The 21837-nt window shown below is 38.1% G+C and overlaps 1 protein-coding gene across 1 annotated transcript in view; it reads left to right on the top strand.

Annotated features, from left to right (window-relative positions):
- LOC121740515 overlaps positions 1–21837 on the top strand; it is a 30955-nt gene extending 9118 nt beyond the window's left edge. The window contains exons 2-16 of the mRNA XM_042133235.1: positions 2322–2402; positions 3817–3984; positions 4581–4704; positions 5517–5619; positions 6585–6694; positions 7052–7175; positions 9471–9716; positions 16390–16444; positions 18337–18387; positions 18471–18644; positions 19601–19727; positions 20104–20206; positions 20592–20701; positions 20801–20924; positions 21607–21837. Of these exons, the coding sequence (XP_041989169.1) occupies positions 2322–2402; positions 3817–3984; positions 4581–4704; positions 5517–5619; positions 6585–6694; positions 7052–7175; positions 9471–9716; positions 16390–16444; positions 18337–18387; positions 18471–18644; positions 19601–19727; positions 20104–20206; positions 20592–20701; positions 20801–20924; positions 21607–21837 (1931 nt within the window). The remainder of the gene's footprint in view (positions 1–2321; positions 2403–3816; positions 3985–4580; positions 4705–5516; positions 5620–6584; positions 6695–7051; positions 7176–9470; positions 9717–16389; positions 16445–18336; positions 18388–18470; positions 18645–19600; positions 19728–20103; positions 20207–20591; positions 20702–20800; positions 20925–21606) is intronic.

Below are 21837 nucleotides of genomic sequence, written 5' to 3'. Positions count from 1 at the left end.
AAGAAGTAATGTTACTTACATCATTTATTATTCTTGAGATTTTTTGATTTCGAAATACCCAGGAAAAAATAAGTGGGCTAACGTCCACGAACATTAAAGTAAATGCAAAGAACGCGAGTAGAGTAGTAGAGTGAATAATAAGTATGTGTTAAATGTATGTTTAAAATCTTCCGGTTGAATCGGCCCTAAGAAGACAAAAATAATAACACCTTTGATTTGACAAGATACTACAGAGCAGGAACAGGTACCTTGGTCGCTACGAACACTCATCCACAGAGGAAATTCGTGGTACCAACTTCAACCACATCGTTCAATTTATGAGCAGCATTGGGTTGTGGACGGCACTCTAATGCGAAGGAGTCACAAAAAGTTTATACGTGGGAGAGCCATGCTTCGGCACGAATGGGCCGGCTCGACCGGAGAAATACCACGTTCTCACAGAAAACCGGCGTGAAAAAGCGCTTGCGCTGTGTTTCGCCGAGTGAGTGAGTTTACCGGAGGCCCAATCCCCTACCCTACCCTTTTCCCTTCCCTACCCTCTCCTATTTCCTTCCCTACCCTCCCCTATTTCCTTCCCTATCCTCCCCTATTCCCTTGTAAAAGGCCAACAACGCACCTGCAGCTCTTCTGATGTTGCGAGTGTCCATGGGCGACGGAAGTTGCTTTCCATCAGGTGACCCGTTTGCTCGTTTGCCCCCTTATTTCATAAAAAAAAATCACAATAGATCCTCATGAGTCGCAGTGACGTCAAGACTACAATGATCTGCCTTCAGGAAAAAAAAAGACGGGTGGCACTCCGGGAGTGCCGGCAGAAGTGAAAATTTGATTATTAACGTTGTGCATTATTTTTTTAACCCATTTCCTATGAAAATTGATTTTTTTAAAATCGATTTTTTTAATTAATCGAAACCCTTACAATTTTTTACCCATTTTTTATGAAAATCGATTTTTTTAATTAATCGAAACGCTTACAATTTTTTTAACCCATTTTTTTATGAAAATCAATTTTTAAAAAATCTATTTTTTTAATTAATCGAAAGCCTTACAATCGATTGTTCGATTAATCGATTTCGATGTTACAACACTACTCTCCAACCGTCTTACGATTTTTCGATCAGCACGAGAATCTGACGCGAATTTCACAGTTTTTACCCATCCCACAAAAGTGCTCAACGCCGCTAAAGAAGTTTTCACTTCAAAAATCTATAACCAAAATGAACGAACGAACTTAGTAAAAGATATATTTTATGTTCAAGATTCGGTGCTTAATAATCTAGAGTTAACCGGAATATAAAATTATTCTGTGTTAATTAACAAATAGTTTACTCTCTCGCGCTGACATATCCAAACAGAGACGGTATAGTTCCGCACGCCGACATCAACGGTGACAGGTTTAATCTCGATAAATATCCCAGATAATACTACGCACATAAATATGTAGTTTAATTATGGAAAATATTTATGCAATGTGCGAAACATTTAATTTTGTGGGAGTGGCCTTTGAGTATTTTTAGGGTTCCGTACCCAAAGGGTAAAAACGGTACCCTATTACTGAGACTTCGATGTCTGTCCGTCTGTCCGTCTATCCGTCTGACTCCAGGCTGTAACTCAAGAAAGGTAAAAGCTAGAGAGTTTATATTTTCACAGATTATGTATTTCTATTGCCGCTATAACAGCAAATACTAAAAACAAAATAAATATAATATTTGAGGGGGGTTGCCATACAACAAACGTGATTTTTCAAACATTTTTTGCTCGGTATCAATGATGACAATAGGTAGGCACTTGAAATGTACACAAAATACTCAGCTGTATTTATAATTTAATAATTAATAATACAATTTAAATGAAATAAATAATTAAAAGGGCGTCTATACAAAAAACACAATTTTTTACTATTTTTGCTCTATAACAGTACGGAACCCTTCGTGCGCGAGTCCAACTCGCACTTGGCCGATTTTATGGCTGAGCTGAATTATTAAAAAAAACATTATATTATGTAGGTATAAGTAATTGAAACATTTAATTAAAGAGTTGACGCAATTGACGCTACGACTCGTAGCGGGCTGTAGCGGCGCGTAGCGGAATATGACGCGGCGTAGCGCGACGTAGCAAGAAACAAGGAGGCGTAGCCAATATTTCTTTTATAAAACATCATTGGGATACAATGTTATGATTATAAATTATTATTTACTCTAATGATTCTACCTCTAATACACTATGTGTTGAATAAAACAATGTTAATTATTATTGCGTGCGCGTACTGCACTAATTAACATACAAAAATAATTTAAAAATCGAATTATTTTTTTTTGTTCCAGGCTACATGTGTTCCGACGACCACGGTCACGGCGACGACAGCGCGCAGGATCACGGAGAAGACCATGGCTGGACGTACGAATGTGAGTGACATCCATACATACTCGTACAATGTACATATCTGTCTGTCTGTTACCACGCCCAAACGGCTGAACCGATTTTGCTGAAAGGTATGGAGATACTTTGAGTCCAAAGAAAGAACATAGGGTACTGTTTGTCCTAGGAAAATATACGGTGCCCGCGCGATAAAACAATTTTGGCGCAACGGAGTTGTCATTAGATAAAATTCTGCAATATTCTTTTTTGTGTTAAAATTATTTCTAACGCCATTTTAACACAATAATGTCAACGAGTCTGTGATTTATGAACGTGAGCACTTAAATACGTATTTTAATGATAATACAAAGGCAATAATCTATATATATAAAAGAAAGTCGTGTTAGTTACACCACTTATAACTCAAGAACGGCAGAACAGATTTGGCTGAAAATTGGTAGGGAGGTAGCTTAGAGCCAGGAGACGGACATAGGATACTTTTTATCCCGTTCGACAGCGTTCCTGTGTGACTTGACATGAAACGTCAGTCACTATAAAACGTGGTATAACAAAAAAGAATCAGACTTGGAATAACAAAACGAAAATGACAGCTATGTAATTGACGTAAAATGACAGCTATATATCAATGCAATCAACATTTTAATTCTAATATATGAAAACAGATAGCGTTTTATTTTTTACTTTATTATTGTAACAGAACTAATCATACCTACTTTACTATTGTTTTTTATCGCGCGCTATAAACTGAAGTCCACGCGGACGAAGTCGCGGGCAACAGCTAGTAGAATATAAAACTGAACATAAAAAACTTGTGAGTACTATTTTAATTAATTACAAATGATTGATGGTCGTCAAACAATTATGAGCTGGCAAAGAAAAAGTTTTTAGTGTAGACAAAGAGGAGACTCCATGACATGCCAAGCACGTGTTTGTAGAAAATATTAACGCTATTATTATAAGTACAGATTTGATACAGCGGATGTCCGTATCATTCTTGCCCTCAAGATCAGCAATAATTTCAGGATCTAGTAAATGCATTAATGTAGCAAGGTTGCATTCAGTAATGTAGTACATATTTCAATGCTATCCAGCATATCCAGCGTCCTGACACCGGTACTAAATCAGTGTATTTAAAGATTTGATCTTTAGCGCCTTATATGAATTTTTGGTAACTGAAAATTGCTGGAACTAGTTCACAATTCCTATTCCATTTAAGACTTCCTTAACATCAATTTGAAAAAACTGGTCGCCCTTTGCAACCTCAATGTGAACACGTTTAAATCCTTGTACTAATAGTACCCGTTACCGCATCAGTGTAAATCTACTCTAACTCATTACGATTTTTTCTCAATTTAATATTGCTGTTCATACTTCACGAGTTCCGTTCCATTGAAGACTTCTCTTAGCGTCAAGTTAACGTTCTTCCTACATTTCCGGCAGTCGAGAGCAAGTGGCCGGGTCAGTGCAACGCGGGCAACATGCAGTCCCCCATCAACGTGGTGACGGCAGACGCCATCATGGACAAGAACGAGGTGGTGCTGCGCGGCCCGCTCGTGTTCAGAGGGTACACCAATGTCAACATGGCCGCTGAGAATAACGGGCATACGGGTAAGTTGAGGTTTTTATCAGCTGTATGCCAAGAGTCCAAAAGAATAACGTCGTATTCACTTGCACTTAGTGCTGCACTCTTATCCAGAGAAGATGATTCACAGGCAGTTTGGTCGCGTTAAGTCAAACCCAGCCATCAGATTTATAACTTGGGGGAGCTATGCTTCGGCACGAATGGGCCGGCTCGACCGGAGAAATACTCACAGAAAACCGGCGTGAAACAGAGCTTGCGCTGTGTTTCGCCGAGTCAGTGAGTTTACCGGAGGCCCAATCCCCTACCCTATTCCCTTCTCTACCCTCCCCTATTACCTTCCCTTCCCTACCCTCCCCTATTCCCTTCCCTTTCTTACCCTCCCCTATTACCCTATTCCCTCTTAAAAGGCCGGCAACGCACTTGCAGCACTCCGATGCTGCGAGTGTCCATGGGCGACGGAAGTTGCTTTCCATCAGGTGACCCGTTTGCTCGTCTGCCTCCTTATTTCATTAAAAAAAATCAGATCACGACTAATATTGAATTAACATTACCCGAACGATTGACGTACAGCAACTGTCTATGAATCAATTTCTTCGATGGTACATGAGTCCGATGTTTTCAGTAAAATGGATGGTGGAGCCGGACGCGCCGGCGCCGCTGCTGTCGGGCGGCCCGCTGCGGGGCAACTACAGCTTCATACAGTTCCACCTGCACTGGCTCTCAGAACACGCCATCGATGGGAAGAAGTAAGAGTTTGAGTACATAGTGGTTCTACCTGTAGCCCCTGCACGGCCACTAGTAGAAATGCGAAAGTATAGACAAACTGTGGACATAAACTAAAGGTGCCTTTCCGATCTTTACTGCGAAAAATTCAATACGAAAAAAGATCGGAACGCTACCTTAAGTTTATCTCCACAGTTTGTCCATACTTTCGCATTTCTACTGGTGGCCGTGCTAGGGCTACTGGTTCTACTTCGAACTTCTTGAGACCGCAGCAGCTGTAAAGGTAGCGTTGGTAGTTCGCCCGCCCCCGATGTGGCTACCTTCGTCGCACCGCTTGATGAGAAATTTCAGAATTAATTACTATCATTATATTTACGGATTATACGAGTACGGACGATCTGTTGCTGTACAATAGACCGGACAGATGGGAAAATAAAGACCATTAAATATACGTTAATATATTCTTTATACAACTCTGACCATCATTCGTCATCTCCGTTACGTAGACAGACCATAGAGTTAATATTACCTATTACCGATAGTTAATATTACCTATCGGTAATAGGTAATATTAACTCTATGAGACAGACTTAGACTAGGGTTATACGGTCAGTCTGGCATCAGTTCAGTCCATCAGTCTGAGACTAACGTCAGAATGATTGCCGGAAAGTACATAATAAAAAAAAGATCAGTCCGTCAATCACACGGTTCCACGATCATTCTTTCCTCAGTCTAGATCAGACTGATAGGCTGAATTGAAGCCAAACTGACCGTGTAACTCTAGCCTTAGGACATTGCATTGGATAATACTGATCAATACAATTCTTCCCTGTAGATTTCCCGTGGAGATCCACTTCGTGCACATGAAGACCGGCCTGTCATCGGAGGAGGCGCTCAAGCGGCCCGACGGCCTCGCCGTCGTTGCGGTCATGGGTGAGGTAATACCTTACACTGCCCAGCTCTAGTATAGGCAGTAGATATAGGTCGTGGCCTATGGTCGGCAGCGTCCTATGGCGTCCTAGTATGGCGGCCGAGATCGTACATAGGGGTGGCAAAATTAAAGTGGCCTATACTCATAAAAAAATTAAATCCGACCCTGACACTGCCTGGTAATACGTAAATTCACAGTAATTACACAATATACCTGCAATGAATACCTGCAACACACATTGGCAATAAAATGGCTATTTTTCAAAGGCGTGTCATGGACTTACTTCTGGCCTCACCAGCCCTCACGCTAATTACAGTAGCCGGTAGAGCTTTTAGTGCTTTTGTTTTCTTTTAATCTCACTACCCAAATATGCGTAACCAATGAGACTGACAAGAGATCAGGTGCAGAGTACAGACCAAACGTCTGGATCTTAAGACGGCATAAAGTCTTTTATGGCTAAAATATCTTAATATTTTGGGATAAAATGACAAGAGCTTTAATCAGCAAAAAAAGTGTTGGTGTCTCGTATTCATTAGTCATGCGCGACCAGGGACTGCTTAACATAAAACTGAATAAATAATAATAAGCGTACACCCGAGCGCCCTTCGCGGTAATTTTATGAATAATTTAATTAACACTTTACAACACTATAATTAGTTTTAACTTGTAGCGTAACCGAATTACACAAAATCCACATTGTTTACGCCAAGGCAAATTATTATAACCAATGAAAGGAAAGGAGGAGTAGGTATTTTTCCAATAGTTAGTAGCGCTTGCGCAAATCTAGATTATCATTAACCCTGGATTATATATACCTGATACCTTATATTATATCGTGTTAACTTTTTAATTCCTGCAATTAATCTGGATGTCCAGCATCCAGTAGATATAGATGTTGATATTACAAGCATGGTTGATTCCAGTTAACTTTTAATTGGTGTTGTATTAATAAATAATAAGACTTGTTCGTAGGTAAGCAGCGGACCAGATAGTGAGTACGCATTCGAGCAGATCGCGCCCGCCTTGCCCGACCTCGTGCAGCGCTCACAGGGAAAAGTTAAAGCCTCCTACATAGACCTTACGTAAGTGGAGTACAAAATGAATGCCTTAATAACTGTGTAAACCAAATACGAGTTCCCTTTCTGTACTCTCGTAAGCCGGTAGGATGTATAAACCCACACGAACGGCAATGGATCAGGCGCATGGAACTTCTTTTAAAAAATCAGATGATCAGCCTGCATCGTCCCAACCAGATTTGGAAACAACATTTAACGAGCATGATGGAAAATGTTATTGACTCCGTACTTACCTATACGACAAGTTACCAACACAAAATACTAAGAAAACAGTTAAAGAACAATAACCTTCTACCATGTTTGGAAACCACGGTCGTTGAGACGTCCCTAGATGAACTACTTTCACGTATATTCCTTCCACAGGAGGTTGCTCAGTCCGGAGACGCAGTCGTACTATACCTATCACGGCTCGCTGACCACTCCGCAGTGCCAAGAGATCGTTACGTGGATCGTCATGGACAAGCCCATCACAGTCGGAGACGGACAGGTAATTAATTAAATTGGAGCAGGTTCAGCCCTAGATTTATGTATAGGCAGTATAGGCCATGGCATATGGGCGGCAGTGTCCTAGAGGGAGTGGCAGCGTCCAAGGATGGCGGTAGAGTTCGTATGGGTTCGTATAGGGGCGGCGGAATTAAAATGGCCGCCTGTACTCTAAAAAATATATATCCGGCCCTGAGCAGGTTGCAAAAACTTTCTACTAGTCCTGCCTTCTATTCGTTTTTGTTGCGGGTCCCTCGAGAACTCCTGAAATCATATCAAAGAGTATAATATGTGATTGGTTCACTTTATCGATGCTGTTTCTCGGTAGAGTACTCGTAGCAATTATTAGTGGTTTCCCCACCAAAAAAGGTGGGTTGCAAAAAGGTTAGGTTAGTAAACGAGTAGTCTCTAACAGAACTAGGTTCCCTGCATTTGTAGTTTTGACCATTGAATGTCTAGTATCTACGTTTGCGTAGTACTTAACACTACGTACAACTACTTAATTGACGAACTTTGGCATGTCAAAGTTATAATTAAGTTCCCGGAGATAACATATTTTTCTAAATTTTGCACCAACGTTGCGGACAATATCTAATATTATATTCACTGAGACACAGCAATACACCCTACGACCTTGGAGTTTGGTGGTTACTGGTTACATCAAGACTATGTTACTTTTCCTCGACCCACATATGCGTACCCATAACATTACAATCAAATTATGCATACTATTTATGCGTAATTTTAACAATGGCATTTTCTGATAATATTGCTTCTTACGCTATCTATTTTTACTATAAAATGTGAAGAATTTATTTTGAAACTTGAAAAATGTCGCTTGTTAGAGCCTACCTTGAGTTAATTTACTTATGAGGTTAATTTTTCTACACGAGTACTTAGCATATTTCTGATATTGTATTTTATTGTTTTATTTGCATTATTGAAAGAAATAATTAGTTACATAATTGAGTATTATTTTGTTATAGGTAATTAGGTACTTAAACTAGAGATCGCCCAATGGTCGAAATTCGACCTCAGTTTCAACGACATTAGGACTACCTAACCTATATTTTGTAAAAATATTGACTTTATCTTTTTTTTTTTCAACTCTTGTCTCTGGGACTTAGCTGATCTCAGACTGGCCGTGTAAGCATTGTCTAATAGTATCTTCTAGATTCAATAAAAAAAACTATAATCCATTTTCAATTTGTCAACTTGTTGTCAACAGACTTCAACCATATATAAAAGAGTATAATTCGTATGTATAGGCTTGTCCACAGTACAGCAATATGACATATCCCTATAATATTGCTATACTGTGGGCTTGTCACTCAAAAATCTGTCATTTCTCATGTGTGTGTGTTATAGTGTGTGTAATGTTTTATTTGTTAAAATTTTTTATGATAAAAGCATAATTTAAAATAATATTATTTCGATGGACTCCTTCACCATATAAACTATAACTGTGCAAAATTTCATGCACCTACGTTTCCCCATTCTTCGTAAAAAGGGTTACAAAGTTTTGCGTTCGCGTATTAATATTATGATGACGATGATTAGTTTCGACAGTGCAGTACCTAAGTATTATGCGTTCAACAACTATTTAGTTATAGTTGTTGAACGCATAATACTTAGGTACGCATAATATTTCAACAAATTTCAAATCTGGTAAAATTTTTATGGTTGCCTACTTAGGAGTTAGGATTATTAATATGTAATAAACACCTAATATTATAATCCTTATCAGAGACTATTAAAGATTATTATAATGTCTCTTAAGAAAAGAATAATGCCTCTTTTCGATAAACTTGAATAGTCTAATACGAAAGATAAAAATGATTAATTGAATTATTTTCTAGAAAAGAAAGCAATAAATTATGATAATTTTATATTTGAAAGTAAACCTACAGAAAACCGTCATAATATAAATGCATTCATTGATCGGAAATAAGCTTTATTGGGCAAAGAATCCGAACTGCAAAAAACAAAACATTATTATTATAAATATAATATACAAATAGTACTTAAACTCTTACGTTATGTTTTCTCTTACGTATGTTATGTTTCTAGTACTTAAACTCTTACTCACCATAGTAGCCACTCAGCGTAGACTATAGATTTATTTGGGACAAGTTTGCTGATTGTATTTATTAACCCGAATATGCGGTACATTCCCTGCATCTCCTGTGTCACTAAGATAGACAGCGGTATCCAACCATGAAAACTTTTTAATATGATCATCATTGTTACCTGTACGATCATTATGATGTCTTTTAACCTCTGTTATATTACTTTTCAGTACAAGCTCCTCAGCAAAATCGACGTGGGCGGCATCAACAACTACCGCAGCCTGCAGCCTGCCAACCGCATGGTGTACCGCAGCATCGCCTCCTGCGCCGCCGTCGCCGCGCCCAGCTCCATCGGCCTCATGGCCAGCCTCATCAACTTCTCCGCCTCCCTCTCCACCACCTTCAGCAGAGGAATCTGCGCCCTCGTCAACATCAAGAGGAAGATATTCGGGAACGCCATCAAGGAGTGCACGGACTGACGGAAGAGATATCATGAATAGGCAGCAAGTTAGTTACCAAAGGTTCGTTTCCAGATCTTTCTGAGTAACTCAGAGTGATTCTGGAACTGTTTTCTCAAATGTTTGCTGATAATGATAATATTATGATGATATTATTTATCAGATGAAAATTTGCTCAAAGAATTATTGTTATTGATAAGATTATATTGTACTCTTGTTTCAAAACCATTTTGGTGAGTATGGTACAATCAAGTGGTACACCGAGTGGTGCTCCACCTTTTAGAATTAAGTAGTCAGCAAAATTCTAGTGATGAAACATAATTTGTTCTCAAAGTGGGCAGTAGACAAATAAGTTTGGGAACCTCTGATCTAGATACTACGCAGCTGTGGCTCTGTATGAAGTCTAGGTGTTCAATACAATATTACAAGTATGGAATAGTCATATTATTATTCTCTCTATTATAATTTTAATGAAGCCCTTCACATCCTATTAGATATTTATGGATATGATATTATTGTTAATAGAAAATAAATAGGGTCAGGTCACACTGAAACGAAACGAGGCGCGACTTGACGATGCATAAAAGTGTTAAATGTTTGTATCGATATTATGAATATTTGCGTTGCGTTTCGATGTTACCATCGCGCTACTTATCGTATGACCTGACCCTAAAGGTAATTTCTAGTCGTAAGAGTAAGTTAACATATCACCACAAAACCAGATTAGGTAAGTTATAGTATGGATGAAGCCAAACGAGCGTTATTTGTGAGTTGTGAGTCGCAGAATTTCGGTCGCGTAAATTATCTTTTCATACAAATCATGACTCATAAAATTACGCTCGTGTGAATTGTGATTCACACGAGCGTAATTTTTACGTAAGGACTTTTGCATGAAACTGAATGCAGCAGAATTTCTGCCAGCAGAAATTCTGCGACTCACAACTCACAAATTACACTCGTTTGGCTTCACCCTGAGATCCCTAAGTGCCAGGTTTCTATATTAATACTAGCTGTCCCGGCAAAAGTTGTTTTGCTGTATAAAGTATTTCGATCTTCACCCATATTATTTTATTGAAGTCACTAAATAAGTATGTCACCATGGCAACGTCCATCGCTATCCCGATTATCCCGTCACACAAACAGTGTTCGCCGTCAGTCTCGAGTTGTAATAATTTACTATTATTTATTCAACAAATGCACTTAACAATATAACAAGTAGATGTTGTCCGATTCCCTAGCCAACATGCTCGCTAAGATTCACGAAAATCGGTCGAGCCGTTTCAGAGGAGTTCAACCACGCACCACGTGACACGAGAATTTTATATATTAGATTTTTCTTCACTTTTATTATGATTTTTAGCGTAGCGGTCCGAACGCGCGGTTAGCACAACGACAAGCGACAGCACAATTGCACCGCTATTTAAATAAATCGTTGCATACGATTGGTTGTGATCTGGCGATGTAGCGGCCAAAACGCACGTTCGTGCGGACTTACTCAACTCTCAAAGATGTTCTTTAAACTTTGCAATAATTATTTAAATGCAATTCATTTAAAATCCAAGGCGAGTGGCGACAGACTTTAATGACACATCATAAAGCTGATTAGGGTGTAACGTCTGATATCGATTAGATTATGAACTGTAATATTATAAAGAAAGTAAACTAGTAATCACTGGTCGTAATTTTTTATAAGTATTACGAATCATAAATTTTATTTATTTATAAGATTAAACTCAGTAAATTCATAATGTTAAGATAATTTATAAATCGTTCTAAGTGTCTCAGATATCAAAAAGAAAATTAATTTAAAATCAGCAATTATGCTATCAAATGGGATAAAAATATAATTGCAAGATGCACGTATCTTATAACGATTGTAGAGCGCGCTACCTAAAACGGGTTGATTCAGACCACAACGCGATGCGTAGTTGCATTTTCTAAATTTGGACTGAATTGACGGATTGGCATGTCGCCTCGCGCAATTGTAATCTGTCAAATCCATACTTTATGCTGCGCCGCACCTCGCCTCGCCTCGTAGCGTTGCGGTCTAAATTGACCCTACGTGCGTTGTACAATGTACACCCAGAAAAATTGATTTATAAGCAGATGACGGACTTACCTTTTTGGTTAGGTTTTATTATGTAGTCAATAGTCTTTGGTCTCAAAAAATCTAGATCTCTCGGCCAATACAAAATGCAACAGACTTTGAATTAGGTATTTATTCTTTGTATGATAACGATCTTAACATTTACGAAATCGATTTATCATTTGAATAATTTTAGAATTTAACTAATTATTGCAAAATAATTTTATGTAAATAAAGTCATAATATAAGACAATAAATAAAAGGCAAGGTTCTTATGACTGATGTGCGAGCGCCGAGCAGTGTAATGTTTTCATACGAATATTTTAGTTATCAAATACAAGGTTTATTGTCCATTGCGTGTATTTTACTAAAAAAAACCGGCCAAGTGCGAGTCGGACTCGCGCACCGAGGGTTCCGACAGCTTAAAGGTATTATAGACCTGAGTATTTGGTATGAATTTCAATTTAATACCTCTACGCGTTTATGAGGAAATGGGTAGTAAGTTTAAAATTATTAAAAAAAAATATATTATGTGATGTAACTAAAAATTTATGGTTTTCGTAATTTTTCCTTTATCTATGCTATAAGACGTTGCTTCGTACCAAATTTCAAGATTCTGAGTTCACGGGAAGCACCCTGTAGGTTTTGATTCCCTTGCAAGTGTCGAAAATTTGCGGCATAAACGGCTGTATCTTTTGATTGCGTTGGCTTAGAAGTTTGATTTTTTCACAGCTTCAAGGGACAGTAGACCTGAGTAATTGATATAAATTTCAGCTTCATACCTCCACGCGTTCCTGAGAAAAAGGGTCTTGACAGACGGACAGACGGACAACAAAGTGATCCTATAAGGGTTCCGTTTTTTCCTTTTGAGGTACGGAACCCTAAAAATAATAAGCCATTATGAAAATAAGAAATTGTTGCGCTGGGAATATAGTATATGAAAAATTGTATATTTTGTGCCCAAATTCAACAGTGTCAAACCTTATTTTAATAGTCAGTAAGTAAAGGTTTTAGATAGGTTTTAGTGTTACTAATTATTGTAAAATTAATTTATATATGTATATAAATTGATAGACGATGATAAGTATCATGACTAGGTCATGTGTATATAAATAGCAAAATTTACAATATAATACATGTAGTGTATTATAACATACTTACCTGATTATGGACCAAAAATGCGTAAATGTTGCTTAGGAACTACGATTGGCTACAATTTTGTCTCCTCAGATCATTCTAGATACCAAAAATTGTTTAATTGTGTGTGCTAATATATTTTAGGATAAGAGGCTGTGAAGATATAAAATGTTGTTGTACAAATTAAATTGTATCAATTCTAAGTACCTATATTTGAATGACTCGGTAACTTTTGTATCTTTTTCATTTGTGGTTGTGTTCATGTGTTCTCTTTTATTATAAAATTATTAAATTGACAATAATCGTGAGTATTTTGTGTCTTTTCTTAACCCACTTATCACAAAGTTCACCACGGCTGCAGCAGAGTAGACAGAATTATGTCTATTGTGGCTGCAGCCAAGGGCGTAACGCCTTGTACCATGAAACTGTTTTGAGACTCAAACATTCGGACGATAATGCTGCGTCCTACTGTAACAAACGTGAAATGACGTTGTTAGAGCAGGACGCGGCATTCTCGCCCGATTGTTTGAGTCTCAAAACGGTTTCGTAGTAGGCCTACAGGGCCCGTACCACGAAATGGTTTTGAGACTCAAACAATCGTACGAGAATTTTGTCTCCTACTCTAACAAACGTGAAATGACGTTGTTAGAGCAGGACGCGGCATTCTCGGGGACCTTCTGTCTCAAGTTAGTACGTCAGTTATTATCATAATATCAATATTAAAAATCTTTTACATTTTACATAAATAGATCAACTTGGACATCGCATGATTAGATTGTTTAGTATAATTATACTATACAGTATCACACCAGGCCCATCAATCGCATGGAGCTCAATAAACTAAACAATCTAATATAATATAATAATTATGTATAAATTGTAAGATACATTGTGTTTTCATACGATGTCCAAGTCGATCTATTTATTTAAAATGTAAAAGATTTTTAATATTGATATGATAATAACTGACGTACTAACTTGAGACAGAAGGTCCCCTAGGTAGGGACTGAATAAATTAACCGACTTGGTATTGCATGAATCTCATAAATTTTACGGTATAAAAACTGAGTTGCGTGACTTGGTTTTTTTACAGGATGTTTTTGATGGGATCTCACTTCTTTTTGTAGAGTCCTACTTTTCTCCTTTTTGGTACCTTTTACTACTATAAATATCATTAACGATTTTTATAAGAAACAAATAAAACTTACAATTAATAATAATATAATCATTAAGTATACAGTATTACTTAGATAATACTTGCTTTTCATGACTATCCAATATCCATACCTATATTATTATAAATGCGAAAGTGTGTTTGTTTGTTTGTTTGATTGTCCTTCCTTCACGGCCTAGCGAAGCTACCAATCGACTTGATTTTTGACGTAGACTTAGTTGAAAGGATGAATTGAACATAGGCTACTTTTGGTCTTGGAAAAACGTCAAGTTTCCAAAGGAGGTTTACAAGAATATTCGTATTTTACGCGATTTTTGAATTCCACGCGAGCGAAGCCGCGGGCAAAAGCTAGTGCTTCATATATATAGATACCTATCTACAACTATTACTCCTTCGAATATATGTACGGAAATATTGATGGTACCGGTACAATGATTCATAAATTGCCATTAATGTAACTTTGTAATATTATGCATGTATATGGGATTACAAAGTTATTCACGAAGTTAGAGAAAGAAGAAGAAAACTGGACAGTAATTATGAAATCTTTATTAGGTTTTCCCTTAATTAAGACACTAAACACTAGCTAGATATCTCTCTACGTTTGATGGTACGGGTACAATGGAAAACCGCAAATGTAACTTTGTAATCCTATACACTTATATGGGATTACAAAGTTATTTACGAAGTTATTGTATCTAGAAAACTGGACAGAAATTTTAAAATATTTGAATTTTTCCATGATTTATACACTAAACACTAATTATATTCTAAGTTTGAAGGTTCTATGTCTGCTAGAAGTGCCTTCGACTTTTGGTGATCGGTCAGTCCTGTCAGTCAGTCAGTGACAAAATTAAGAAATTTTAACAAGTTACAGCTCTTAAACTACTCGTTCAAATTGAATAAAATTTTAAATATACCGTGTTTATACAATGCTTGCTTAACAACTCAAAATTCAGGCTTGTTGGTTTATCCACAAAGAAGGTCAAAAAGAGCCTAAATTGGTTCGAGAAAAGGATGGTACGGCCGTGCCGCTTTTTGCTCGACTTGGCGGGAACACTGCCGTGCCCCCAGATTAATATTTAACAAAAAATTAAGAGGGGCTCCCATGCAAAAAACACAAAATTTGGCCTAATTTTGCTCTATAATGGTACGGAACCCTTCGTGCTCGCGCACTCGCACTTGGCCGATTATTTATGTTCAACGATTACTCCGCCGTTTGTGAACCGATTTTCAATTTTTTTCTTTTGGTGTATAATCATTCCAATTTGGTACCATATTCATAAAAGTACTATTACTAGCATTGTCTTTTGTAGACGTGTTAACCTGTTATTTCTCCTCCGATTTACACGTTGGGATCAGACAAGTGGGACCTAAATAGAATGTAGGTCTAGACTCAGGTCATCCTACGGTCTAGTGTCGGTAGGGTTCCGATAGCTGCATTATCTCGTTAGCACCTGCGCCCACATCCTGATGGGGGCGAGTTTCTTCATGAGAAGATTGGCGTTTATTTTCTACCATCCGGCCCAGATTGTGTTGGAATCTAGAATCTTCTGGGAAGTATCATTTATCTGACATATAACGCGGGAAGTGATAGAGCGACTGAGCTACGTACATGTAGGTAACATGGATGATGGATCAGTGGTATATTTTTGAAAGTATTAAAATGACTTTAGCGCGCTATAGCGAACAAAATAAGTAAATTATGAGAAAGAGGTTATTGTAGTACAGGCTACTAACTAACCATTAAAGATCATGTTAAAATGACCTATGTAAGCTCTACATTATACATATAGGTTATAATACTTAGTTAACATTTGATATTACAATATACAGGGTGTAACAAAAATAAGTGATAATACTTTAGGGTGTGTTTCTTGTAGAGAGTTCACTGTGAAAGTAGCAGCACTGAAAGACTCTTTCAGCGCTGCTACTTTCACTTTTGTATGGGAAACTCGTGACGCTCGAGCCCATGCCCATACAAAAGTAAAAAAAAATCGTCTTTCAGAGCTGCTACTTCCACAGTGAACTCTCTACAAGGAACACGTACACACCCTAAAGTATTATCACTTATTTTTGTTATGCACTGTATAACAATATTTTATATTTCCATATTGTGGCTGGCTGGCCACATTAAACTTGTTTAAAGAACACAATCGTATTTTCAAACAATTATTCTATTTCTTTTTACAATATCTCAAAACAATTATCGCCGAAGTAAAACTTAGGATTAATTAAACTGTGTACTGTACCGATACGGTGTTATAACAGAGGAAAATTGCCGCGAAAATCAGAAAGGCTTTCCGATAATGTGTGTGTTAACTATTCTTCTTGGTCTCTCATATTTAGGTATGTACAGTTTTTATTAAGTACTTCTATAAAAGATTATTGTACTATAGAATAAATTTATTCATAGGTGCTTGACGAACCTACTTAATTTCGGTCGGGTTATTTCAATTCAGTATTAGTTAGTGTTGGTAAAAATAGTATTAGCAATAATAATTAATTGTTATATGCCTATTAGCAATAATTAAATTAATCTTACTTGCTAAAAAATACGATTGCTAATATTATCGTGCACTGCAACAGTCTGTGATCATGATAAAAATTACGTCCGCGGTGTTTCGCACCGCGGTGCTAACTTTTAATGAATTTACTATTTTTCACTCGATGCGAAATAATACACGACGCGAGCGGTGCGATGCGAACCGATAATTCACGATGCCGCGTTTTTAGCAAATAGCAAAGCAATAATACTTAGCATGCTGTGACATCAAAATTAGCATGTTAATGAAATTAATAGAAAATAGCATTAATTCCCATTACTAGTATTAGTCGTGCTCTGGCTAGGCTCGACATAACGCATTTCGGTCATCTACCTATATGAAATTCTATTTATTCTCTGATGATGATTGTGATGATTATATTAACACCGTGGCCACCACCCCTATTTTTTTTTTGTTAGCTGGGAACGCATCTGGCCTTGAGCACTTTCAGAGTAGCAAATTTTTAAATCACCAATAGCCCTTTTGTTCCAAATAATCTCTATCAAACGGCAAGACATTCAATATTATGCTTAGTCAACATGAGCGTTATTTCACAACAGCGCGGCGTTCTGTTGAGATGTGGGTTTTCCACATGCATTAATACCGTAGTCCGTAGCGTCAAAGATCTCCTTTAATACTTTCTCTCATTCATTCTTTTTCATTTCCCAAGTTTATAGTTATCTGTTTCTAGTTTATTCTGTTTATTAACTTTTTCATCGATAAATCGCAACTACTTAACGGATTATATCAATTGCATTGCAATGAACTGATACGGAATTATCGGCGATAATTTGATACAGCTTATAAATTCTATTAGTCCTGCAGCCAAATTCCTGCCACGCACAGAAGTCGTGCTTTTAATCATGATCTCCCACTTTTATGATAACCATCAAGGGACCGATCAATAATAACATTTATCATCTATGTTGATCGTATCTAACTATCTACCAATCTGTCGCAAAATTGAGATTTAAGCCTTCATGATTATTATCAGTTTTCAGCACCGACCACTAGGTATACCTAGTTAGTTTTTCTATCTCACTTACCTTGGCCTTGTCTGGACCCTGGGGCTTTTTATGCACTGAGGAAACCCTTTAAGGAGATCGCAGACTACACACTTTTTGTGTGATCGAGTCTGTATGGGCGCTGCAGACTCGATCACACAAAAAGTGTGTCGTCTACGATCTCCCTTATGGGTGCCTACGAGTATAATAGGCCAGACCCAGCTCTTTACTAATGTTATAACTTATAAATGTAAAAATACTCGTATTATTATGTCTGTCTGTAATAACCGGTAAACCGATTTTGCTCAAATTGGTATAGAGATAATTTGAGTCCCGACAAAGGACTGTGGGTTTAGCCCGGCTGCACATTGTCCGAAATTTCTGATCAGAAACAGTTGAACGTCCGCGCTGTCTCTTACATTTTGTACTGAGCCGAGTGAGCTCGAATTCGCCGGAAGGATATTTCGGATAGTGTGCGGGGTGGCGGTCCGGCGAAATTCAACTGTTTCTGATCAGAATTTAGACAATGTGCGGCCGGGCTTATACTACAAAATATATATAATATCGTAAAGTAAACCATCGAACTCGCTCAACACCATGATTCAAGTTGCGCCTTCTCTAGTGCTCAAGTACACTCGTCGCCGCGTCGGTTATTCAACACAAGAACTTTCATTATTTTTGCTATTTCCAGATGTAAGTACGTCTTTGTCTATCGAAGATATCAAATTGGAGGACTTAACAGGTGGTTTTTATACTCTTTATCAAAACAATAACTTGTAAAGAAAAATCTATAAAGTTAATAAGTAAGTATATAACATTTTTCAGAATTGGAGCAACCCAGCACCTTATGTGAAAAGGTGGGCTGGCGGCAGTCCCCTATCAATATTGAGGATCATGATACCATCAAGGACTTCGAGAGAATGTTCATAAAGTATGGACACCTCAAGTTTTATGGGTACCACAATGTGCTGATGACAGGAGTCAACGATGGAAAAAACAGTAAGTGCCTTTTTGGAAAAGAGAACCAGAATGCGATATTGAAAGGAATCTCTATGAGCAGCAGAAACATCCGTTGCACTAATAAGGAGCTGCAACTTATAATTATAACTAGAGATCGCCCAATGGTCGAAATTCGACCTTACTTGCAACTACATTAGGACTACTACCTATATTTTGTAAAAAATATTGACTTCATCATAGTTTTTTTCAATTCTTGTCTCTGGGACTCAGCTGATCTCAGACTGGCCGTTTAAACATTGTCTAATAGTATCTAAAATTAAATTTAAAAAAAATCAATAATCCATTTTCAATTTATCAACTTCTTGTCAACAGACTCAACCATAAATAAAAGAGTATAATTCGTATGTAAGTATAGGCTTGTCACTCAAAAATCTGTCATTTTTCCTAGTAGTAGTGTCGTAGTGTGTGTAACGTTTTATTTCTTAAAAATATATATATGATAAAAGCATAATTTTAAAATAATATTAGCTCGATGCACTCCTTCACCATATAAACTATAACTGTGCGAAATTTCATGCACCTACGTTTTCCCATTTTTCGTAAAAAGGGTTACAAAGTTTTTCTCTCACGTATTAATATATAGATAGAAGAAGATAGATGCGTCATCGTCTTTGAACTTTCAATCCTCTGGATTCTGAATCTTATTACCCGATTTTGTAAACACTAGTGAAACGATGCAAAGGTTATACCTCCGTTAAGAACCGCCGAAATATGCTATTATATGTTTTTCATTCATTCTAGTTTCGATGTAATGGGTGAGTGTAGATTCTCAAATCGAGAATGTATGTCCTCTTTACCGTTCATCTTCTTTAAGTGGCTCTCCAATTACGATTGGCAGTCAAGCTTCTAAACTTCTCCTTGTCTAAAGCAAGACACTCGTTGGTCATTGGCTCACTTTCTCTGTTGGTTGATATAAAATATAAATACATTTCCAGTAAGGTTCATAGCAGACGGCGACCAGAGCATGCGGCCCCGCGTCACTGGCGGCCCTCTGGAGCGCTTCTACTACCTCACCGAGGTGACCTTCCGATATCCCTCCGAACATGCTCTGGATGGTGGCAAGTAAGTGGTCATGCGAGTAATAGATTCACAGGGTCTTCCTATTATCTGGTTAGAGTGCAGCCCTAGGAATTAGGATAATGGCCATAAGCACAGAATATATACTTAATGCCATAAGTAAGGGTTACAATCTTACTTAACATGTCACCTGCAGTAGCACGTATATTTTCTGCAATGCCCTGAAAGGTGCAAATTACAATGGTGAAACTGAAACTTAACTAAACCCTACAATTTATTTGACATGTGTTGCCACCTCTTTATTCTGCGCTATAGGCACCTTCCCTATAAACTATGGAGGCGTTGATTACTATAGTCGCTGTATGTTAGTACGACAATAACTACTATGATCACAACCGGAAGACTATCGGTCTACTTCCAGATACCCCATGGAGATACAGTTGGTGCACGTCCGCGACAACCTCACTCTCACCACAGCGCGCCATTTCCGCGACGGTTTGGCCATTTTCTCCGTTTTCTCTAATGTAATTATACACTTCTAAGTATTAAACTGTAAACGGCAAAGGAGCTACAGCTGCAATAAGACTTCCTATGGTTATCTGTTCATATTTTTCATACTCTGGAATAACTAATAAGTACTATCAGAGAAGTTGAATCTTAGGCAGATGGGGGACCTACGTAGTTTGGTCGCGTTACGTCAAACCCAGCCGACAGATCACAATGATTACCATTAAATTGACATGATCCGACCAAATGACGTTGGTCTGTCAACTGCCTAGGAATCAATTTCCTCGATGGTACATACACTTGACCGGTGACGAAACATAACACAAATAACCGTGAGAAAAGAAACTTTTGATCGCTATAGCCTTATAGTCAGTACTTTACATCCTTGTTTATTGTTTATAGATATCAGAACCAGAGAACATAACGCACAGACACCCCACTGACGAGATACACGATTTCCTGCCAGAGCTGACGAAGACGGGTAAACTAAGTGGCTTGCTGATCGACCTGAGGTACGGTATACCGTGTATACCTCTTCGTCCTTATTGCTTTGCAATTAGGGTTCAAAATAACACATAATTATGGAGACTACTGTGTTTTCTTCTTTACAGGGATATATTAGTCCCAGCTAATGGTATCTTCTACACCTACATGGGCTCCCTGACGGTGCCGGACTGCAATGAAATTGTGATTTGGATCGTGTTCAAAAACCCTATCTACAAATCGTATGAAAGTGTAAGGGCATGTTTCATCATTTCCTGATAAAGTGCCGGATAGGCTTTCCACAACTTATTTGACAGATTCTCCCTATTTGTCAAATTAAGTAGTGGATGGCCTATCCGGCACTTATCAGGAAGTGATGAAACAGCCCCTAAGTATTCTATAATTTGCTACTATTATAAATAAATAGATGTCGCGATGTCACGAGTTCGAGTGCTGGCTGCGATAACCAGGGCTTTTAAAAAAAAAACCAGGATTCATACCATAATAATATTTTAGTGTTCGACCAAATCTTTGGCTTCGATCAACTTCGGCCGAAATATTCTTGTTCAGCCATATATGAACAAAAACAAATTTAAAGACAAAGCTTCCCGAAAGTTCATTTGGTGCCACCACGCAGCCTGCAACATTAAAGGCCTTAGGGAAACTAGGCGAACTAAATCTCGTATAGTTGTAACATTCGATAATTATTGCATTATTACAAGTTACAAATACATCTAAGCTGTCAACACCTCTTCAGGGCCGGATTTATATTTTGTATGAGTATAGGCCACTTTAATTCCTCCGCCCCTATGTACGAACTCTGCTGCCATCCTAGGACGCTGCCGCCTCCCCTAACACGCCATAGGACGCTGCCGCCCATAGGCCATGGCCTATACTGCCTATACATAAATCCAGGGCTGCACCTCTTCCACAGTACTCAATAATAACGGAAGAAGGTACCAAGCCGTCCAACAGCCGCGCGCTGCAGGAGCTGCGTCGTCACATCGTGTACCAGCCACCGGAGCCGTTCTTCGCCACGCCCGTCGCAGTACAGAACCTCGTGTCCGCCGTCACCAACATGGTGGGCTTCATCAAGGAGGTGTCCTTGTTAGTATTCCTTGTTTCTACTTGGCATAGTCTGCGATTTCCGAGGAATCCATTCTAA

The sequence above is a fragment of the Aricia agestis genome, chromosome 3 (genome assembly GCF_905147365.1).
Source record: "Aricia agestis chromosome 3, ilAriAges1.1, whole genome shotgun sequence".
Taxonomy (NCBI): Eukaryota; Metazoa; Arthropoda; class Insecta; order Lepidoptera; family Lycaenidae; genus Aricia; species Aricia agestis.
This window is presented reverse-complemented; position numbering and strand designations above follow the sequence as displayed.